The sequence below is a fragment of the Microplitis demolitor genome, chromosome 8 (genome assembly GCF_026212275.2).
Source record: "Microplitis demolitor isolate Queensland-Clemson2020A chromosome 8, iyMicDemo2.1a, whole genome shotgun sequence".
NCBI classification, from domain to species: domain Eukaryota; kingdom Metazoa; phylum Arthropoda; class Insecta; order Hymenoptera; family Braconidae; genus Microplitis; species Microplitis demolitor.
In genome coordinates, this window is record NC_068552.1 from 16046431 (window position 1) to 16068745 (window position 22315).

At 32.0% G+C, this 22315-nt stretch overlaps 5 protein-coding genes across 7 annotated transcripts; 3 read left to right on the forward strand and 2 right to left on the reverse strand.

Annotated features, from left to right (window-relative positions):
* Nucleotides 1–453: 453 nt before the first annotated feature.
* Nucleotides 454–2067, forward strand: LOC103573104 (mitochondrial transcription rescue factor 1). Its single transcript, XM_008551993.3, has 4 exons — nt 454–830; nt 912–1066; nt 1377–1449; nt 1756–2067. Exons 1-4 carry the CDS (start codon nt 576–578, stop codon nt 1945–1947), a joined length of 675 nt encoding a protein of 224 aa, XP_008550215.1. The 5' UTR covers nt 454–575; the 3' UTR covers nt 1948–2067.
* LOC103573105 (kinetochore-associated protein 1) lies at nt 1959–8672 on the reverse strand. The gene is made up of 4 exons (XM_008551994.3): nt 3491–8672; nt 2289–3398; nt 2114–2197; nt 1959–2044 (listed from the first exon to the last, which is right to left on the reverse strand). The coding sequence occupies exons 1-4, from the start codon at nt 8414–8416 to the stop codon at nt 1994–1996; spliced, it is 6171 nt and encodes a 2056-aa protein (XP_008550216.1). The 5' UTR covers nt 8417–8672; the 3' UTR covers nt 1959–1993.
* A 271-nt stretch (nt 8673–8943) lies between these two features.
* On the forward strand, nt 8944–11398 carry LOC103573103 (protein CLP1 homolog). Its single transcript, XM_008551992.3, has 3 exons — nt 8944–9187; nt 9270–10318; nt 11116–11398. Exons 1-3 carry the CDS (start codon nt 9092–9094, stop codon nt 11225–11227), a joined length of 1257 nt encoding a protein of 418 aa, XP_008550214.1. The 5' UTR covers nt 8944–9091; the 3' UTR covers nt 11228–11398.
* Nucleotides 11399–11751: 353 nt separating this feature from the next.
* LOC103573101 (serine/arginine repetitive matrix protein 1) lies at nt 11752–19886 on the forward strand. Of its 2 annotated transcripts, none has more exons than XM_008551987.3 (13): nt 11752–12049; nt 12252–12341; nt 13047–13169; nt 14895–15065; nt 15206–15360; nt 15476–15670; nt 15753–16511; nt 16593–16718; nt 16795–17274; nt 17352–17655; nt 17735–17832; nt 17929–18820; nt 19218–19886. In XM_008551987.3, the coding sequence occupies exons 1-13, from the start codon at nt 12038–12040 to the stop codon at nt 19428–19430; spliced, it is 3618 nt and encodes a 1205-aa protein (XP_008550209.1). In that variant the 5' UTR covers nt 11752–12037; the 3' UTR covers nt 19431–19886. The 2 variants fall into 2 exon arrangements, with proteins under 2 accessions (XP_008550209.1, XP_014299381.1); XM_014443895.2 differs by having other exon boundaries at nt 12270–12341.
* Nucleotides 19873–22310, reverse strand: LOC103573102 (DNA-directed RNA polymerase III subunit RPC4). Of its 2 annotated transcripts, none has more exons than XM_053741167.1 (7): nt 22194–22310; nt 21829–22113; nt 21631–21751; nt 21271–21547; nt 20670–20950; nt 20343–20603; nt 19873–20067 (listed from the first exon to the last, which is right to left on the reverse strand). In XM_053741167.1, the coding sequence occupies exons 2-7, from the start codon at nt 22029–22031 to the stop codon at nt 19942–19944; spliced, it is 1269 nt and encodes a 422-aa protein (XP_053597142.1). In that variant the 5' UTR covers nt 22032–22113; nt 22194–22310; the 3' UTR covers nt 19873–19941. The 2 variants fall into 2 exon arrangements, with proteins under 2 accessions (XP_053597142.1, XP_008550213.1); XM_008551991.3 differs by having other exon boundaries at nt 21829–22057; nt 22287–22305.
* Between the last annotated feature and the right edge of the window lie 5 nt (nt 22311–22315).

The following is a 22315-nucleotide window of genomic DNA, read 5'->3' on the forward strand; positions in this document are numbered from 1 at the left end:
AACTCCTAATTGATAATAACTGTAAGGGCCAGTCTTCAAACCCGGCTTAAAAAACTGGCCCTACGTAATTTTTTTTTAATTAATTGATACAATTTTAGTACGGTTATGATAGTTGAAAGTCATATTGTATATTTTTTGAAAGTGGGATGACGAGAACACTGTCTAAGAATGCACTTAACGATAGTATAGAATAATATAATTTAAAAATTATAATTTTTGCTGTTTGATTTGAGACTGATTTCAGCAATAGATTTATTACAATTTTTTTGAAAGCTGTCTATTTCTTTATAAAAAAATATGGTTGCAGTTTCTGTTTATCATACAAGTGTATCAAGAAAAGTATTTTTATTCTATTAGAGTAAGAAAAGTAATTGTGAATAATTGAGGTATGTCTGTCAAAATAGTTGCAATAACATCATTAACTCGTAACAGGTAGTAAGTGTAAAATTTCCCTCCCTAAAATAATAACAATATTTTTTTTGTTTTTTAATTAATTTGGTTAAGAAACAAAAAATTTGATTTAAAATTTTTTACGCGTGCGTGAATTGCATGGCGCGTAAATTTCATAAACCAAAATGGCAACTGCAAGGTTATCGTCAAGTTATTTATCACTTTTAAAATTAAATAAACAATTAAATAGGATTAAGTCTATTCATACAATTAGATCATTATCTTCTTACAACAACAACAATGATGATGCTAATAATTTAAGTGGTACGAAATCAAAATTTTTAACACCAGGATTTTCAAATAATTTATTAGTGCCTCATAACCTTGATTGTTTGGTAACCAAACGGTGCAAGTCTACAAAAAGACAAAAACAATCTAGTGTAATTAATTAGTTGGTTAATTAAAAATATCTATGGTAAAATAATTGGTTTTATTTATATTTATTTGTTTGTTTTAATTAGAAAAATGACGATGACAGTGACGATGAAGAGGAAGAAGTTGATGATGGGATTTCGTCACTGGTAGCTGGCAATAGAAATAATAAAATAGTGGTGGCTAATGTGAATTCAATGAGAATTGATGCTGTAGTTAAAGCTGGGATGGGTATACCACGCAAGTAAGTACTTTTACTTATTAAAATGTTAATATAATTATTGATCTTTAATTATATAGTATATTGAGTGACATGGGATGAAACAAAACGATTTCAGACCAGGGTGACGTTGATTGACATCGTCCGTAGTTTGAAATCGTGTTTTATCCTGAGTCAAACACTAGATTTTTCATGATTACATGCATTGAAACTTACAGTTTCAGTGTCAGCAGCTAGTCAGAAACAAGTTAATTTAAGACCAATTCATGCTTCATGTTTAGTCTGCTAATTATTACTTGTCATATTATTGATATATTTATTTTTAATTTTTTAGTCAAGCTGAAACTGCATTCTATGAAAGTAAATTACGTGTGAATGGTTACAAAGTGCTCAAAAAAGGTCACCAGGTATTTAAAAAAAAAATATTACATCAATATAAAAAATATTTTTATTCAAAGATGTACGAGCACGGTAGCAAATATTAAATTAAAGTCCATTTTTTTTTACGGAATATAGTTTTAATAATTAGGAATAAGGTAACAGACAATTAGTCAAAAATATTTAATTAAGTTAGTAGAAGCAGTCAATAAGAGAGTATATCAAAAACCTTTTTCTTTACCAAGAACCAGCCAACGCCTGTCTGCACTCCGGTACCGAGCCCGTACGTCCTAAAGTTACTGATTTATTATAGACATTTAATTGATTTATTTTAGATCGGGCTTGAAGATGAAATAGATTATATTCACGGTCCAAGCCCAAGTAACCCTGATTTTTTATTAGTAACACGTTTAACTGTATTGAGTGCTACCAATCAAGATGAAGGATATAAAGTAAAATTGCTCCGTGAAAAATCTCTGACAATTGAAAATTACGATAATGTGAAATCTTCTTCTGAGGAATCATAATTTTACTATAAATTTATTTAAAAATGTACAAAAATATACTACAATATTACTGTGTAATAGACAAATTAGCACTGGCTTCATTCAACATCATAATAGACTGTAAATAAATAATTGAAATTATTAATATATGATTATTTATAAATTACCTATTAAATGATTAACTTACTTGATAAACAATTGATACGCCTTTGCTCGCAAGTTCCAATAATTTATTTATCACTTGATCGTAATTTATATTTTGTATAATTTCCTAAAAAATATCATTTAGTATTATTATCAAACTTCAATAGATATACACGTATATATTTATATAAGTGTTTAATTGTTGAATTAATTGATACCTGTAAAACAGTATTTTTTTCATCGCCGCTCAAAAAAGGAACAAGTGCCGCCGCAAAATGAGGCTGCTTAGCCACAATGCAATACTTAATAATTGAACCAAACTGTAGTTTATCAATAATCGGACAAACGTGTAATAGTCTCAATGCTTCGATACAGTTATCAATACTTTCAGAACTTTGATCGAGTTTATTAAAAGGGTCATTGATTACTATTTGCCACGCTGCAACGTAACCAGAGTAGTTGACAATGCAATCAATAGACCCGAGTTTCAATAAATTTTTTTTCAATTCTTGGACGAGTGAGTATTTGACCATGTACTCTAACGCAGTATTGAGAAAACTGTGATCCTCAATTTCGTAATCTAGATACAATTGAGGAATCAGTCCTAGTGCACGTGGTGTACTGTACTGACTATTAACCAGTATCTGTACAAGTTTTTGTTTAGAACACGAATCAAAATTACTAATACTGTAAGACAATCCAAGTCTTTCTAACTCCGTTAAATACTGCAGAGACTTCATGTACTGATTAACACGCTGGGGATCCCGTTTTGCGTATTCCGCTAGCGCTGACTCATCCTTGATAGACTGAAGCACCCTCAGAGCACGAAAACGCATACCTGGTCCATAAAGATTTGTATAGTCCTCATCTTTAGCCTCTATAAGACTGATATTGAGTAGATAATTTGCGTAATTCTCGGAATTATCTGATCCGACGAGGTAGCAAGCTCGCAGTAAATTGTCATCAGTTGTAAAAGTGTCACAAGCAGCATTGCTTGACAGAATTGAAAAATCATTGAACATATTAATGGTATCATTTGCCTTGTTGTCGAAAACTTCTGGCTGCAGCCATTCATGCAGCAATGCAAGACGTATTTTCATCAAGTTCAATGTGAATATATTTCCTAATGATGTTACTGCTGAGTTTATGTCCGGTCGGTTTTTAATTACTCCTTTGTAACGAGCTGGTATAGTCTCATCATTATACAACTCTCGAACTAGCTTTTCTGGATTCTCAACCAAATTTAAATACTTATCTTGTCCCAATCCATGGGTGTACAATATATGCTTCGATGTATACTTGAAATATCTGTCCTTTATTTTATGCAGCTAAAATTAAATAATTTATTAGTTTTTTAAGGGAGCTGTAGACTGGGGAGTTTACCTTATAGTGATTAATACAATTAATTTTTTAGAATTACCTTAAATTTCATGGAATCATCTGGAGTTATTGGATCATCAGCTTGTTGCTGCCAGTTCTGTGCATACAAATAACATTCTCTAGCAGCAGCAACTCTGTCAGCACCAGGAGGCATGTAATTAACGACATGATACCAAGCTGCCGCTCCAATTTCATGTTTCTGTTGAATGCAATTATTAATGCATTTCTTTATTTCTTGAAGTAATGCACCGTTGCGTAAATGTATTGACCATTCATTGTGACTAGAAGTCTTGTGATTATTAGCATTTGTGGGATTATGAGGCCAAGCTTCAGCAACAGCTCCTTTAACTGCCAATGAACCTATACAGTAATTAGTTATTTTAAGAACTGGCGCTATTTCTAACCACTTTTCATATGTTTTCAAATTTAATTCCTGTGTTATTTGTATTAATTTGGAAAGCGATATTTTAGGCAAATATGGAAACCGCCATTGAGCAATTACTGGCAATGATTGATCCTCTTGTGAATAATTCAACCATTCTTCACGTTCAACGTCAGTTGGTGAACTCGCGCGAATGTAATCTTTCAAAAAACACAAGTAACTTTTTAACTCAAAGTCTTTTTCTTCGGCAAGATCCAGCAACAAAATAAATATTTCATAGTGATAAAAATTAACACGTGATTTCAATTTCTCCAAGTGAGTCTTTATATCAAATGGATTATTGCTATCAAGCTCTTTTATTTTAATCATCAAATTTTTACAGACACTCTCAAGTTCTTTTATATCAGTTTCGTCTAATTTAATAACTTTCTTTCCATCTTTTCCAGTGATAAGACTGTATTTTGGTTGCCAAGACAGCAGCAGAACTTCCAAGTACATGAAGTAACAGTCTTTCAAATCAAACCCAAAGTTATGACAAAAGTCTTCGAGTATTCTGATAACATCCGGTTTCTTAGACTTCATAATTCGCATCATAATGGTACGTTTGCCATCAATATTGCTCTGTAATACTTCCGATGCGGAGATACCATAATTTCCAAGTATTTCTGCCCAGCAGTGAATAATTCTTTTGCTATAAAATATATCACCATGAGTGTCATCTTTAACTAAACGACAGTACTCATAACCCAAGTCCTGAATAACTCGATCGCGGGATGGATCTGTTTGAAAGGATTTTGAAATAGACACCAGTATTTTAAAAGCATCCTCCTGGGAAAGTAAAAATAAACATGCTAGCCCTAGATGAATATCAAATGATCTGTTACTTATTAGTTTTTTTAGTAACATATAAATACAGTGTTTCATTACTGATTGGATTTCATTTACAGCTTTTTCACTAGCAGGCTGATAAGAACACAACTCTGTCTGGATTATCAAAAATATCTTTAGCAACGCGTAATCATGATGCTCGCTCTGAATAGCTTTAACTTTATGAAACAAACTCTTGGTCAAGTATCCAATAACTTCTGGATCTACATCTGAATTTGTACCATTATTTTCATAAATATTTTTGTAATGACGACAGATATCAAAGGCGTCTTTCAAAAGAGGCAACAGAATATTTCCCGGTGAAAAAGAAGCATCTGTATAAATAGTATACAATTTTAATGACGGAGTTTGTAAACCAGTTTCTATTTTTTCAGCACCAACTGCTTCATTGTAAGCATCGATACGATTCGCTAGATATAAATTTTCCATTAAATTATTTATTTTTTCTGTCGTGTGAATCAGAGTTGACGAGCATGAATTTTTTAAACAAATAGCCAGCTGAGAATTATCATCGAGATTAATCAATAATTTCGAGCAGATTCTAATTATGTATTCATTTTCATCAGGATCGGGAGAAACTGATGCATTATTCAGCCGATCGATGATATAATTTTTCAGAGTCTGTGAAGGAGATGTCTGCTGAAGGACTTCATAGAGTCCAAAGAACTTCGGCAGCTCCAGTAAACTACTTACTCTTTCAACACACCTGCAAATATTTACCCAATCCACTCTGTCTTCTTCGTACGAACTAACAATTAATTTTATGTAATTGCGTATTATTTTTTCTTTCCGCAAACAATAGTCTTGCTGATTAATATTAATGTCAAACTCTTTATACAGCCGATAAATATTTTTCAATATCTTCAACGTTTGATAAGAATCATCTAATTCAATTAACTTACTCTTCATAGTGACGATTAACACTTCTTTAAATTTATTTTCCAAAGTATTTAGTACTTCCATATAATGTTCTAATGATTTATCAACCTTATTCAAATTTAATTTAACTTTAACCATATCGACTATGTCTTTACAGCAGTTTAGCAATAAATCATCATCCAATCCATCAATTATTTCCATAAATCTTTCAATATTACCGCGACTCAAGTGATAATTAAGACAATTAAAAATAACTTTTTGCCTCAAATCGTTGTCTGTTTTTGTCAACTCGAACAAATCTTCAATCATACTCGCGCGGTTTTGCTTAATAATATTATTATATAAATTATAATTACAGCCTATATGAGCGAATCCATATTTCTTAAGAATTAATTTAATTGTAACGTTGTTGCTTTCAGTGAAAATATCCGATACCAGTGGATGATTGTAAGTATAAGACTGGTCAGCAAGTGCTGTCAAAGCATCACTCCAAGGTACCGGTGCTTTTTTCAATACTTCCAGTGTCTGTTGTAATCGATTCTGTATATTATGAATATAATTAATAACAACAGCGAGCCGTTTATCCCATGGCGCTTTATCACCGATCCACCATTGTTTTGAATTCTTCAGAGTGTTCTGGATATACGTTGACAGTATTTCATCATTCTTCAACGAATGATTGACCATGTATTGATTTAGAAAATTATTAATCAATCCGGGAATCTCATCAATGTGAATTTTATTGAGTAGCAGAGTGATAACGTCTATTGGATTACTCAGATAAGTATTGAGAGGCAGTACAACTTTGTAGTGTGTCTTGAGATCTAGTAGATCGGAGACCGCTTGCATCAAAGTCATCAGTCGGTGAAACTGCGAATTTTTATTTGTGTATTGCTGATGAAGCTGAAAACAAACTTTGTACTCTTCAAAACGCAATAAATCAACGAGTCCTTCTGTGAACTGCAATCCAATGGAAGGCCATTGGTCACGATGAGACTTTTCTAGCGACTTGGTCTTCTTGTAACCCCATTGAATAATTTCAGGTAATGAACTGGGTATAAAAGATGTTACGGAAGGTACAAATTGATGCAACCAAGGCCACAGATCATCGGGCCCTAAATGACCGGGTATTATTTCGAGAATATGTTCTACTGTTCCTTTTATTATTTTAGGTGCTATCGATGAGATGTGACGGGTCCATATGAGTGCAGCTGCATGCAATTCACCCAATGACAAATATTTAATGCACTCCTGAAGTAAATCAGATCGTGAAAATTTATTCCACTCATTTATATCCGGTAATTTATCGTGATTATTTTTATATCTCACTCTCTGGATACATTCAAAAGTTTCCAGTTTTTTTAATACGTCACTTACTTCATGCAGAAGATAAGAAACGTCCTCGTTGATAGATTTCGTTGATGACGAATTAATACAATCAAAAATACGCTTCTTGGTGTAGATGTAAAGCCGCTTGGTGTCTTGATAATCACGTGTCAGAGCTTTACTACAACACTCATAAATATATTTGATATCTTTTATTTGATCTAGAATCGAAATAAAACTATCTAATTCTACAGTATCATTTTGATCTAACTGTGGACGCAACTGATTCATTAAAACAGATAACTGGGCTTGGAATATACACTCGCAGTTTAATTTAAATTTACGTGCGAATTCTCGTGCTTCATCGAACCGTTGCTGTTTCAGTAGTCTTTGGAGACGATACTCTGGCAGACTTTCTCCAATAGCTTTTACACGAATACTACTGACCAGGTTGCTTGAATTTTTTATACCCTCAATGATAATTAAACTGTCTATTGATTTACCACCGATGATATCAATCAGGTAAGTTGTCCGCGGTACAGTCATGGTAAAAATAATTTGAAAATCTGGAAAAGACATCAGATGAAGTGATGTCAGTGTTGCTGAAGGTTCAGAGTCCATCAGAACAAGCATGTGATTACTGTCTGTTTCTTGCAGAGTTACAAAGTCAACGACTGGTCCACTCCATACTTTTTTACCAATGAGTGTCTTCAGATGAACGACACTAAGACTTTTATCGGCACGCAGACAAATCATCCCGCTGTAATTATCGAAAAATTGCGCTTTGATGTACTGATAAGGCAAAGATTTTAATGGACAGGAAACACCTTTTGGAAATAAATAGACATCATCACCTAAAGTTACCAATGACTTTACTGATGATTCATTTGATTCTCTGAAAGCTGCGTACTCAATTCTTGATGTCTGTTGCGGCAATACTATGATCGTCTTGATAAATTTATCAATATCTCCATCGCTAACTACGTCAGCTTGATTAAAATTATTTATTCGATAAATTTTACCTACAGAAGTAACAATAATAACATTTACGTTATCGTTTTGTTCTTCTAGACATACTTTTATAATACGGTTGCATTTAAAGTGTCGGTGAAGATCAAGACAAAATATTTGCTGGCCAGTTTCCGTGAGATTGAAGCAGTGGAGCTCTGCTGGTTCGACGGATACGAATAAAAACTTGCTGTCTTTTGACAGACAGTAACTGGTGACTGATGAATCGAAGCCAATACTTGACAGCACGTTATTGCACGACAAATCATCGAATATTGTTATAGAATTATCAACACTTACGCAAAGTCTTGTGTAGAAAATAGCTGCCGCTACTTTAGGATCCTTTACAACTTCAATGTCCGGTTGAATTACTGCAAGTGTCCAGGTCTCGTAGATGGATCCTGCGGTTTCGGCGAAATTACGGGTACCAAAATTTATTGTTTCGTCTTCAGCATCGAACCCAGATGAAATTTTGGTCCACATTTTTTTACTTAATACTGATTACAATATTTTATAATAATAATTATTGTCAATGGATGACATTTAAATAAAATTTAAAAGATGAGTAAAAAAAAATAATTTCAAATAAACTGGAGTAAACAGAAAATGAAGGTTATACATAGTAATGTAAGCACATTCTTTGAACCGTTGAAAATATTTTGAATTTAATTCTGATCACTGATTGGCTGAAAGAAGTTTTGAATTGAGAAGAAGCGGTAACATCAATTTCTAATGAGTGTGAATATAACAGATGTCAGACAAATTTAAAGTTTTAAATAAATGGAGTCAATAATTAATAAAATAATATTTATAAAAAATGTACTAATTAATTTAAAAATTTTTCAAGTGCGCATTGTTTAAAAACTTTATTATATTAATTATTTACTCTATTAATAATTTTAAATTTGTCTGATGTCTGCTACATTCACACTCATCACTTTCTCGCATAATGGCCCCCGGTCTCAATTAATAAGTAAGAGAATGATAATATCATAGAAAATGTAGAAAAAAATGCATCAACATCAACAATCATTATTTAATCATATAAAAATATCTGGCTTTTAAAAAAAAATATTTTTTATAAATTTATTTTATAACTTATTTATGATTTGAAAAATTTTAAACTTTAACGAGGGATTTATTTAAATTTTACCAAAAATGAGTGACGATAAAGGATGCCAGATATTTAATTTAGATCCCGAAAGTGAATTACGTTTTGAGGTTAAACAAAAAAATGAAAAAGTAATACTAGAGGTAATTTTATTCAGATAAATTAATATATTTATTTTAAAAAATTATTTTTCATGTAATCATGTATTGGTTTTTATAAATTTAGCTCAAGAATGGATTAGCTGAAGTATTCGGAGCAGAATTAATAAAGGGAAGAAAATATGAGTTTGGTTTTGGATTTAAAATTGGTGTGTTTACATGGCAAGGGTGTACAATTGAGTTGACTGGAAACACAATTCCAGAAGTAGCGAAACAAACTCCAATGGGTCTTTATTTAAACTGTCATGCCGCCATGGAACGAATGCGGGAATCCGCTGAAAAAAATAATACTGCTGGACCAATTATCATGATTGCTGGACCAATGGATGTGGGTAAATCAACTTTAACTAAAATTTTATTGAATTACGCCGCAAGGATGGGAAGAAAACCCATTTATGTTGACCTGGATGTTGGTCAAGGACAGATAACAATTCCGGGTATAATCGGAGCGCTGTCAATTGATAAACCATCGGATATCATTGATGGGTTCAACAGCCAGGGATCTGTTGCTTTTCATTTCGGTTATAAAGGGCCTGGTTCCAATATTTTGTTGTACAATCATCTGGTTTCGAGGATCGCTGAGGTCTGTTCCGACCGTATGGAGACAAATAAAAAAGACAAAGCATCGGGAATAATTATAAATACTTGCGGATGGATACATGGTACTGGTTATAAAATACTGACTCATGTTGCTCAGGCATTTGAAGTTGATGCTATTATTGTTTTGGATCATGAAAAATTATATAACGCGCTAGTTAAAGATATCCCAGACTTTGTTAAAGTCGTTTTACTGCCTAAAAGCCATGGAGTTGTTAATAGAGATACTCCACAGAGAATAACATCAAGAAATATGCGGATCAGTGAGTATTATTATGGCACTAAAAAATTATTGACTCCTCACACCTTCGATGTAAAGTGGAGTGACGTTAGGATATTTAACGTTGGTACTCCAGCCACTGGTGGTTCAACTGTACCAGTAACGTCTAAAAGTAAAGCCATTAAATTAATTCCTGTGACACCTGGACCTAATTTAAAGCACCACATGCTGTCTATTTCACTAGCTGATCCTGCAAAAGACGATATCGTGCAAACGAATATAGCTGGTTTTGTTTGCATGTAAGTATTTTATTTTTTAAACGCTCTATTTATTTTTTTTCCAATTTACCAGTAATGTAAACGATCTAGTGAATTTTTTTCGAGTATTTTTAAATAAATATAATTAAAATTTCAGCTTAAATCAAACACTTCATTTTTATTATATAAAAATACAACTTTTCGGTGGTTTAGTTCTAAGTTTACACTTCCAAAAGTGTCTAGCTTTTTCATTTATGTCTTCAAAATTTACCTAAATTTCATTTAATTGTACAATGATCGTGAATCAAACAATTTTTCTGGCATATATTGTTTTGCAAATTTGCGCTATGCGCAGTATCTTCTGTACAAAAACGACCAGCCAAACATACGATTTATTATTTATTTATCCTAAAAGTATTAACGTGCAAAATTTCAAAATGAATCAAACTCTTCATTAAAATGGGTCACCAGCTCTCCGACCTAGTACCCGATCAGGGAACTAGTACTCGATCACTCCCTGTATTTGTATATTTATATATAGTAAAAATAGATATACAATACATGAGTGATCGGGTACTAGTTCCCTGATCGGGAACAGGGTCTCTTAGCTTATTCTCCTCAGTCCCGAGGCATCATTTTGTTTGCTATTTGAATAATTTTTTATCCTTATAGACCTTTTAAGAAGTAAAAAAATTTTTTATAGTTTTTAAAGCTGTAGCAATAATTATTTTAATGGTTCAGCAAACAGCTGCTAGTTGCTGAGCCTGGCAAAATTGTCCCCTATATGGGGCATCAGGATCGAGAAGGTTATTGATGATAATTTTTTTTTTTTTTTTTAGAACAAATGTGGACGTTGGAAGACGAACTTTTACACTTCTCAGTCCTTTACCAGGGCCGCTGCCAAATAACGTTTTACTTCTTTCTGATATTACATTTTCGGGGAATAAGTAATTATAATAATAAATTAACTTAACTAAAATTGTAAATAATTAATATTTATTTTTTAAAATTATTTTCGCACATGCTAATGTAAATATATTTTTAATGTAATTGATCATTGAATGCTGACGTATGTTGAATGAAATATTAGATATACATTATTAATTAATTTGTAATTTAATATAATAAAAAAAATTAATCTTTTAATTAACTTTTAAATATAATATTTGTGTTGGACATTTTAATTATCACCCAATGATGTTTTCATGATAAGTGTCGATTTAATACGTATGTATATATGGACCGTAGTCCCGTGCCTGCAATCTGTCTCGTAGTGACTGCAATCTCTTTCATAATTTTTTTTTTTTTTTTTTTTTTTTCGTAGCTGATTTGTTTAAAAAAAAAATTTGAAAATTCTCAATTGTCTGCTAACTTCATAGGAAATTTTGTAATAAAATAATAATGCCGCCAAACATTTAACAAGCAGCGACATCTTGAAATATATTTCGGCTTTACTTGAGTCTCCTGTCCACGATGCCGGCGCCATGTTGAGACAATTGATTCTGTAAATTTTTTGTGTCGTATACGTGTGTGCGTCTACTGACGAATTAAATCATAAATATGATAATAATTAATCATACATAAATCCCTTGAATAATCCATCTGGATTATCAATTAAAATCCCGCGTAATATTGTTTTTAAGTAGCGACTAAATCGTTAACAAACGTTGATTTTTTTTAGCTGAGTAAACATCTCGTGTGGTTGTGGTGTTGTGGCATCGGGATTTTGGGGTATTTTAGATCCAATAATTACCATTCAAGATGATGTACACGGTAAAACTTTTTATTAAGTTTTTTATCACGATTTATTACTAATTACTTAATATTTAAGATGATATTTGTATCCCCGCTAATTATTTACTTTTTATTTTTATCATCAAGACATGTTGCGTATGTTCATACGTATTTACCAGTCTTATTCGTTTTATTTGTTAATTATAATTTGTACGGTGATATATTAAATAATAACTAATAGGGTACAACTGCATCGCAGGACACGCGGTTCAGTGACAAGGAGAAGAAGTTATTGAAGCAGATGAAATTCGTGGACTCATTAACGCAAAAGGTATTTAATCACTTATTTATCAGCTCAGTAACAATTGTTAATTATTTATGATACTGAAGTTAGCCGATGATCCTGAAATTTACAATCAACGATTTTCGGATTTTTTTTCAACGAATCATTAAAAAAAAAAAAATACACATTTAGAAAACTCAAAAAACTATAGATGGATTTTTTTAAATGTTTTTTTTTTTCTTTTTTTTTATAGTTTATCATTTTGGAAAATAATCCAAAAATTATTAAACGCCGGCTATTTTCGAGGAGTGTGAATGTAGCAGACGTCAGGCAAATTTTAAATTATTAATAAATAAAGTAAATAATTAATAAAAATAAATTTTTAAAAAATGCGCATTTAAAAAATTGAAAAATTAATAAGTTTTTTTATAAATATTTTTTTAATTATTTACTCCATTTATTTATAATTTTAAAATTGTCTGATGTCTGCTAAATTCACACTCATCGCAAATTGTCGGCGTCTAATAATTTTTAGATTTTTTTTAAATGCAATAAATTATTTTTAAAAAGTATTTGAAAAAATTACACCTACAGTTTTTTGTGTTTTTTAAATGTGCATATTTTTAGTATTTTTTTTTTTTTTTTTCTGTAATTGATTTGTTGAAAAAAAAGTAAATCATAAAATTTTTAATTGTTTATTAAAATCGGGTCATAATTATTCATGTGTTTTAATTGATGAATATTTTAAAAAAGGTGGACATGAAGAAGGTGAAGCTTGATGTCATCAAGCCATGGATAACTACTAAAATTACTCAGATACTGGGTATTGAGGACGACGTAGTCATCGAATTTGTCTATAACCAATTAGAGGATCAGGTAAGGCTCGATACTACAATTTTCGTTAATTAATTAGTTTATCTATCAGTAATTAATAACATTAATAGAATTTAAAAACTTAGATAGCATTAATAATTCATCATACCAAGCCAATTAAAACATACTCTCACTAGGCTTTTTCCCCTCATCTTAGGAAACAGAAAAAAAAAATAAATTTAGAATAAAAAAGAATGCAAATTAAATATTATTTCAGCACAAATTATCATGTCAGCATTTATAAATTACGGTGTTGCGAAACATCGGATCTTTAGATATTTACCTTTTTTTTTTTTCATTTTTATTTTTTTTTCATCTAAAAAAAGAAAACATTGAGACTAGTGTTGTCAGTCTGTTGTGCTTTCGTTAACTTACGTTAACATTAACAATAATTTATATTAATTGTAATTTAATTCGTGGTTTTAACTGCGATTAAGTTATTTAAAAAATTTTCATACAATACAAAATTATAATGCAAGAATTAATAACAATGTAAATCTACTTGTATATTATTTTTTAATGTCTTATCACATGTCTTTGAATTCCCCGTTAGTATAAGTAGAAAAGAAAGAGAGAAAGACAGAGCGAGACCGATTGGTGGGGCTCTATCAACCGATTTGTCCAAATGGCATTCGGAAGTACACGCCCATCTGACTCTACTCCGTCTTCAAACTTCTTCTTCCTCCTCTTCGTCGTCTTGGCATTATTCAATCAATCAATCAGTCAGCCGGCTTTATAATCATCGCAGACACTTGTCATCAGCTCTTCCTACCAGATCAACTGTAATCGACAGCATCATCATCACCAACAGCACCAGCAGTTGCAGTAACAACAACAACAGCATCTTCAGAACCAGACAATCATGGACATCAGACATCATCATCAGTCCAGTCTTCATGCCAATGCTGAATCATCGTGCCTAAGTACTAGGCATTCCTGCAGCTGATCATCATCACTGACATCTTAAGATGTCGGTGATAAATCTCCGCTGTCACGGACAGCAGGCATATAATATGTCTGCAGTGCAGATAAAATACCATCAGGACATCCCCAAGTCATTTGGAGTACAACCACAGCTGGACCCCAGTTCAAATCCTATTGCTGCTCAACATCATGCTGCTGGTGATACCTTGGGTCTGTCATCGAGAGGAATGGACACCTTATCCTGGGACTTGAGTCAACACTCTTGGAGGTATCAATCAAATGTGTGTTATTTACGAGCTGGGCACATGTATCACATGGCAATAGATGCTCTCTGTCTCATTGATGTGACAGGTTGGTGATTACGCGTACCTACGGATATAAATTATGGATTTAATCATGTTTATGTAACAATTATTATTATTATCTTATGTTTAATATTTAATTACAGCTTTTTTTAATGTAATAATGTTCTAGATTGATGTCTGTTTCACTATGAGAGGTATCTAGGTCTACGCATTATTTGTCAGATATAATTTTATAAATGTATATATATTTTATTCCAGCATAACATTGATATATTTTTTTGGTTGATATAGGCGATGAAGGGTGGTAAGATAAAATATATAAATAAAATATGAATCTGCTTTTTCGAGGGGGAAAAGCAGTTGATTGAGGAATTATTAATTAATATTTGTTGTTAATTATTATTATGACGTATATTATTTATTTAGTTATTAAGTTAATTTTATTAAAATTAAACAGTGAGTTGGGTATAAAAGAAAAATTTAATTTATTTTCATTTAGTTTCCGGATCCACGAAAAATGCAGATTAATTTAACGGGTTTTCTGAATGCTAAAAACGCACGCTCGTTTATGGGCGAGCTGTGGGATTTGTTGGTTTCAGCGCAAGAAAGTGTTACGGGTATACCCGAAGCTTTCTTGCAGCAGAAAAAAGATCAGATTAAAAAACGTTTGGTAAGTTGAGCTAATGGTTAATTATTTATAATTTTAATATTTTATTATTTTACTTTCACTTGACTTGTGGCTTCTATACCTTTTTTTATTTTATTAAATTGTGTAATAAAATTGTCGCTTATGAATACTTTTTTCGGTAGGAGGAGCAAGAAAAACTGCAGGCGTCAATAGCTGAGAAGGAGAAAGAAAAGGAGAAGGAGAAGGATGATGCGGATAAAATAAAGAAAGAAGAAAAAGAACGTGGCAGTTCAAAAGATCGTAAAAGAGATCGCAGTCGTGAGCGCGACAGAGATAGGTATGTTGTATATTTTTAAATAGCTACGTATGTTAATAAATATGATATGAATTGATAAAATAATGAGATAAATTTTTAAGATAATAAGATTTTGATTTTATTTATAATTTTTTAGAAACAAAAGAAGTCGATCAAGAGACAAACATCGTGATCGCGATCGTTCAACTCGTAAACACAAATCGAATTCAAAATCGCCAAGTAAATCAGTGTCTAAAGATAATGGCAAAGATGTAACAGATGTTAAAGTTGACAAAGAAGATTCACCTCAACCGGAAAATGCAATTCCTCTTATGCCTATTAAAACAAAACCGTAAGTATTTAATTGATTAAATTTAATTTAAATGTGAAAATGAATTATTATATTTATTGATTAATTTAAATTATAATTATAGAGAAGCAGCTGTTGCAATATCGCGATTACAAGCAAAATTAATGAGTATAGCTGATGGTAAAAAGAAAAATCGTTCGGTGTCACCGGAAAATGATAAAAAGAAATCACGTTCAAAATCACCAACGACAGCTACAGTAACATCAACAACAACGACAATTACACCGACAACGGCAACAACTAAAAGTAGCCGTAGATCACGGTCACCAGTGTCGAGATCACGTAGATCCCGTTCTAAATCACGATCTCGTAGATCAAGATCTAAATCAAAATCACGGCGTTCTAAATCACGTTCCGGTGATCGCTCAAAGTCAAGGAGGTCAAAATCACGTTCGCGTAATTCACGCAGCAAGTCGCGATCGCGATCTAAAAAATCACGATCCAAGAGTGTAGATCGTAGCAAAAGTCGCAAGTCGCGATCCGATTCAAGTGACTCGGGTTCGTCTAAATCAAGATCTAAATCACCGGACAAAAGGAAAGATCATAAAAAACGAAACGCCAGTTCGAGCAGCAGCTCTGACAGTGGTGACGATAAACGCGGTGGTAAAGATAAAAATGATTTTGAAATTCGTAAGAAGAAAGACGGGGTTCAGGCCAAAAGATCGTATCGCAAAACAAATAAAGATGATAGCGGCAGTGATAGTGATTCAAGTCGCGAGAGAAAATCCGGTACCAAGAGACGCAGTATTTCACCGAGGAAAGATCGTGACAGGTCGAGAGATCGTGACAGATCACGAGACCGATCACGCGATCGCAATCGCAGGTAATTTATTAATGTTACTATTAAATTAAATTGAATTAAATAAAATGTAATTTATTTGTTTATTTGTTAATATATTATTAGACGTTCAATGGATCGTGATCGAGATCGACGAAGGGATCATGACAGAGATCGTGATCGCATGGATAGATATAGCGGCGGTCGTAACATGAGACCGCCATCGTCACGGCGTGCGCCTGATTGGCGAAGGTAAATTATAATATCAATAAAAATAATGTATCTAATAACAATTATAATATTCTATTTTGTTTATTATTTTAAATAGAAGTCCACCACGTAGAAGTCCTATGAGATATCGCCGGCGAAGTCCCAGTCCCAATCGACGCAGACGTTCTCCAGATCGTCGTCGCAGGTCATCGGAGCGTCACGATCATCGTAGATCACACGAACGCCGCAACAGCAGACGTTCACCAGATATTCGCGATAGATCCAATAGGTATGATAGGTCTTCTTCACGTGACAGATCTACGAGGAGAGATCGTTCGAGGGATCGTCGGGATAGGGACAGGAGATCGAAATCCAAAGACGTACGCTCGTCGCTGGACCACTTGAAGGACAACAAGAAGGTGTCTCCCGATCGTACCAAGGATCTGGTGAAGGAGAAGCCCAAGGAGAAGAAAGCTGTTGATGAAAAGCCCAAGGTTGCCAGTGATTCTACTACACGAAAAGAAATTCGTAATGGACGTTCTAAGTCTAGTAGCTCTGACAGTAGTGATAGTAGTTCTTCTGATGATGAGCAAGCTAGGTATATATTATTTTAATCGAATAAAATCAATTGTCTATAAATTTTTGTGATTATTAATTATTATTTAATTTTTTTAGGAAATCGACAGAACTTAAATTGTCACAGGAAAAACGTGAACGCGAGCAACGAGAACGTGAGCAACGTGAACGCGAACAACGAGAATGTGAGCAGCGTGAACGCGAACAAGCTGAAGAATTGATACGACGGGAAAAGGAACGTGTGGCTAAAGAAGAAGCTGCTAAACGTCAGGAAAAAGAAACTCTCAAGAAATTTGAACCTATTCCTGCAGCTGTTCCTGCCACTATTCCGGCCAAGAAACCTGAAGTCAATGTTTCACCTAAAAAACTTTCTGCTACATCATTACCTCTTTCACGTCACAGGGTAAATTAAATTAAAGTTATATTCATTTTAATATTTGAGTATAAAAATTTATCTTACTTAAAATATTTTTATTTTTCAGTTTTCGAAGAGTTTGTCACGCACACCGTCACCTTTTAAGAAAACTGAAGATATCATTGCTGCTGCCGCTGCTTCTGCTAAACCTAAAGCAGCTCCCAAGTAAGTATCATTTGTAATTATATTGAAGAAATAATAACAGTTGATATTTTGTTTGAATCTTGAATATTTATAATTTTATTTTATTTTAAATTATAGAGACAACAAAGATGATGCATTGAAATCAATAACGATGCCACCGACTGAGGTATTCCAATTAAAGAAAGACGATCGGTCGTCATTTAAATCAATAAAATTGCCGGCGGAAGATAATAAAAAACCAGCGATAAAAGTTCTGGAAGTAGTTAATACTAAAAAATCAATGGAAATAATTAAGAAAACGCGTAAAGATAAAATAGAGCATTCGTCAGATTCCGAAGATAGTGAAGAAGATGTAAGAGCGAAGCAGCGTAAAAATGACAAGTCTAGAAAATCGAGAAAGAGTTCGATTGAAGAAGAAAAAGCTGACAAAGCTGACAGCAGCTCCGAGTCTGATGACGAACGTACAAAACATTCTGATCAATTGAAACGTATAAAGGAAATAACAACACGCGCTGAATTAATTGACGAGCGTCTTAAGGAACGCAGTAAAGAGTTGAATAAAAAACGGGATGTTAGTGAGACTGATTTACGTAGAAGATCACGTAAGGATATTGAAGAGGAAGTTAAAAAATCTAAACGTACAAGAAAAGAATCCTCGTCTGAAGAGGATGAACCGAAGTCTAAGAAGTACAGTCGTGATGATGATAAATCACGATCAAGAAAATCTAAAAAGGATTCTAGTTCGGATGATGAGCCTAAGAAATCGCGGAAACGACGTGACAGTTCGTCGGATGGAGAAAAATCACGCATAAGAAAGACTCTAAAAGACCCAGTTGCAAGTGATGATGAACGGCCAGTTAAAGTTAAAAAGTCAAGGAAAGATTCTAGTTCTGATGACGAAGAAGTTGAGAAAGAGTTGAAGAAAAAACGTAAAGATGATAGTTCTGATGATGAGAAGGTCAAGAAGAAACGTAAGAAGAGAGCTAAAACCAGCACAAGCGAATCAGAGGTAAATTTTATTGTCCTCTATTTTTATATTTATGGGATCATGGTCGTGAAAATTGATAGTCTAGGTTTTTTTTTCTTCATTTAAAAAGAAATAGGGACAAGAGGGAGGGGGGTAAAACCAAACTAGATCTCCAGTGGTTTTAAATTGAAAAAAGTGTATTGGAACGAATCGAATTATTAGTTTATATTTAATGAACACTGCATATTTAAGTTGCTATAAAATTTAAATTAATTACCATCCAAATGAGTTTGTATAATTTTCAATTTAAATTAGTAATTAATCATTTCAATTGATAAAATATTAATGAAAGAACTTCAAAGTGTTTTAAGCTTTCGATGTATTTTAATTTTCATTAAAATTGTTTCATTACTTTATGTAATTATCTTTTTTTTTACAGGAGAGTGAAGTAGAAGAGAAGAAACGTAAGAAAGAAAAGAAACACAAAAAGCATAAGAAGCACAAGAAACATCGTAAGCATAAAAAAAAAAAAGTTGCTGATTCTGAAGAATCAGATGTGAGTGAAGGCAACACCGAGGAACTTGAAAAAAAACTCCGGGAAAAAGCGCTTAAATCAATGAAGAAAGGACATAGTATCGAACGAAGTGACTGAATATTTTAAAAAATAACAATTTTTTTTTTCGTTTTTTTTATAATTATTAAATACTTACAATAGAATGAGAATATTTTAAAGTTGTGTCACTTGACTGGTGTGCGTTGAGTGAAAATATTTTCAACATTTGATGTTTTAGTTTTAAGAATTGTGGATTACTATCAATTTGATCCACTTACGGTTCTCAGCGATCAGTAAAATAATCATTCAGTGGATATTACTAACGTTTACTTTAATCAGTACATAATTTAGCGTGTAATGTATGTCAAAAAAAAAAAATTATAATTATAATAATAATAACTCTAAAATTAATTAATATAATGGCAAGTATTTATATGAAATTTAAACGTGATTATTTCTGAATGCTTAATTAATATTTGTAAATTAATGTTAGTGTTTTAATTAAACGCTATTCATGAATTCAATGACATAAATACACGAATTTAAACAAAACTATTTATTATTTATTTTATTTATCCATTAATATCAAATTATAAAACAACATTTTTAATTACATTTTAATATTTAGTCGATTCAGCATATTTTCAAAGTCTGGTGTACATATAAGTGTACTGTTAACCGCTCCTAAGTTTATTAGTTCTTTGCTATTTTCTTCGATTTTAGCAGCAATGACATCCTGCAACAAAGCATAATTATTAATATTTTAAAATAAAAAATGAAGTGATTGATACTCAATAAGCGATAATGGAGCTAATAATTAAAAATTATTACTGTATGATTGTTGATGATACTTAAAATTTATTTTAATTAATAACTTGATCAATTATTAATTGCTTTAAATAACTATCAGTAAAACAATTTATTTAAAAAGTTTGAAATCACTTGAATATTAACTATATATCAATTATGACGGACTTAAGTGAATTTATAAATACAATTAATAATAATTACCTGTCTGAAACCAATATGTGACCCAACATCAACGACTAGATTGTTCTCACCGAGTATAAGTCTAGCTTTTCCTGATCTAAGTATTTGCAATTTACCTATTGGACCAGGTTTCAAATCTTTCAGAGTACAAAAGTTTGCTTCATCAATTTTATCCGCTGATCCGCTGGCACCACTGGTGACAGCCTTAGTTTTGGGTGCTTGAGTTGATGGACCACCGATATCGTCATCATTGCTAGGGAATCCCGGCAGACAGTCTGGAAACTAAAAATAAAAAATTAATAATTTTTTTCTCAATCAAGTGTTTTGCTAAAAAATAATGGAACGCACTCTTAACATGATGAATCCGTTTTTATCAATAATTTGCTGTACTGTAGCTTGATTTGTGTCACCGTCCGGCGGTGGAATTAGTTTTTTAGCAGGTTTTGCTTTTAATTCAGGCGGTGGTACAGCAACACCGTTTTCTAATATCGTTGGTTTAATGTCTCTTTCTTCTTCAGGTTCATTATCAATAGCCATCGGGTTCATGAAGTTTTTATCTTCATCCTCACTTTCTACTTCGGTTTTTATTTCTGTTTTTATTTTCTTCACTGACTGAATTGCTTTTCTATCTATTAAAACATACATAAATAAATCATTAGTAGAATTGAGTACCTGATTGTTAGCCCCCTTTATATCTTATTGATATAATTATTTTAGAGCAGATAATTAAACATTTTTCTTACTGACTTATTTTAACCGGAAAGTAAAGAGGGTTGAAAATTCACGTATTTTTTGTTTTCTAACACTTATAATTTATCAATAATTACAAGCATAAAAAATAAGTTTTATTGATAAATCATCTATAGAAAAAAACTAAAAATTTTTGTGGCATTTAAATAAAAAAAATAAAAATATTCAGCTAGTATTTAAAAGGCTGAGACATACAAACCTTTAATTAATGGTAATGCAATTGGTGCATCTTCCATACGAATATCATCGTCACCGTCATCAATAAAATCATCTTTTAAAAGTAAATCCAAAGTTTTTTCTTCAGCTTCTTTATCATATACATAATCCAGTTTAAGTAAAGGTTTTTCTATGTGTTCTCTACTACCACCACCTCCTCCTCCTCCTCCTCCTCCACCGCCACCACCTCCACCACCAGAGCTATATCTTCCAGCAGAACGTGGATCAATATGTATCCCTTCTGAAAATATTCCAGTAGACTGAAAAAACAAATATTTATATAAGAATTTAATTGATAAATTACAACTATAATAAAAATATATATATAAAATAAATAAAATACTTGGACAATATTGTTGGGTTTTCCTCGACCTCTACCACGATCATTTGAGCCCTGACCTCGTCCTCTACCTCTACCTCTACCTTTTGCTTTGGCAGGTTCACTTGGTACTACTGTACCATCCCTAATTTAAACAAACCAAATAATCAACAAGATAAATAAATTTAAAACCAATTTCTTAAATAAAAAAGATAAACTTACTCAGCTCTTTTATTACGTTGAACATTTAAGTTTGGTTTAGGAACATTTTTATTGATAGCACCACGTTGTAATTTAATATTACCTTTACCCTCAAGTAATAAATTACGTGGTCCAAGGAATGACATCAAACGATTAGTTGATAATGATGGACTTGAAGATGTACTAGGTAGTGATTTATCTAGACTTTTTTTTTCTTTATCCATTTTTTTACAACTTATTAATTACCTAACTATTTAATTAGAAAATAAAATACTGATCAATATTTTTATAATCACTATGACTAACCTACAACAGTATTAAAAATATAAAAAACTACTAGTTTATAGAATCGACGACTAATTTATGTATTTATTTAGTTTATTAACTTATTTGTGTTTTTATTAATTACTTATTATTGACGTGTAATCAATAAATCTGTTTAATTAAGAAATAAATATTTTACTTCATTGTGATCTTACACGTGAAAAATTTCGATGTAAACATCTTG

What these genes read in the sequence shown, in the direction of transcription:
- LOC103573103 (XM_008551992.3), top strand. Translation starts at nt 9,092, where the DNA reads ATGAGTGACGATAAAGGATGCCAGATATTTAATTTAGATCCCGAAAGT. An exon ending in ATGAAAAAGTAATACTAGAG is followed by an intron (nt 9,188 to 9,269) that starts GTAATTTTATTC and finishes TTATAAATTTAG; the next exon opens with CTCAAGAATGGATTAGCTGA. An exon ending in ATAGCTGGTTTTGTTTGCAT is followed by an intron (nt 10,319 to 11,115) that starts GTAAGTATTTTA and finishes TTTTTTTTTTAG; the next exon opens with AACAAATGTGGACGTTGGAA.
- LOC103573105 (XM_008551994.3), bottom strand. Translation starts at nt 8,416, where the DNA reads ATGTGGACCAAAATTTCATCTGGGTTCGATGCTGAAGACGAAACAATA. An exon ending in ATGATTCCATGAAATTTAAG is followed by an intron (nt 3,399 to 3,490) that starts GTAATTCTAAAA and finishes ATTTAATTTTAG; the next exon opens with CTGCATAAAATAAAGGACAG. An exon ending in AAAAAAATACTGTTTTACAG is followed by an intron (nt 2,198 to 2,288) that starts GTATCAATTAAT and finishes GATATTTTTTAG; the next exon opens with GAAATTATACAAAATATAAA.
- LOC103573104 (XM_008551993.3), top strand. Translation starts at nt 576, where the DNA reads ATGGCAACTGCAAGGTTATCGTCAAGTTATTTATCACTTTTAAAATTA. An exon ending in GGGATGGGTATACCACGCAA is followed by an intron (nt 1,067 to 1,376) that starts GTAAGTACTTTT and finishes TTAATTTTTTAG; the next exon opens with TCAAGCTGAAACTGCATTCT. An exon ending in TGCTCAAAAAAGGTCACCAG is followed by an intron (nt 1,450 to 1,755) that starts GTATTTAAAAAA and finishes GATTTATTTTAG; the next exon opens with ATCGGGCTTGAAGATGAAAT.
- LOC103573102 (XM_053741167.1), bottom strand. Translation starts at nt 22,031, where the DNA reads ATGGATAAAGAAAAAAAAAGTCTAGATAAATCACTACCTAGTACATCT. An exon ending in CAACGTAATAAAAGAGCTGA is followed by an intron (nt 21,752 to 21,828) that starts GTAAGTTTATCT and finishes TGTTTAAATTAG; the next exon opens with GGATGGTACAGTAGTACCAA. An exon ending in ACGGATTCATCATGTTAAGA is followed by an intron (nt 20,604 to 20,669) that starts GTGCGTTCCATT and finishes TTTTATTTTTAG; the next exon opens with TTTCCAGACTGTCTGCCGGG.
- LOC103573101 (XM_008551987.3), top strand. An exon ending in ATCAGATTAAAAAACGTTTG is followed by an intron (nt 15,066 to 15,205) that starts GTAAGTTGAGCT and finishes TTTTTTCGGTAG; the next exon opens with GAGGAGCAAGAAAAACTGCA. An exon ending in CGTGAGCGCGACAGAGATAG is followed by an intron (nt 15,361 to 15,475) that starts GTATGTTGTATA and finishes ATAATTTTTTAG; the next exon opens with AAACAAAAGAAGTCGATCAA.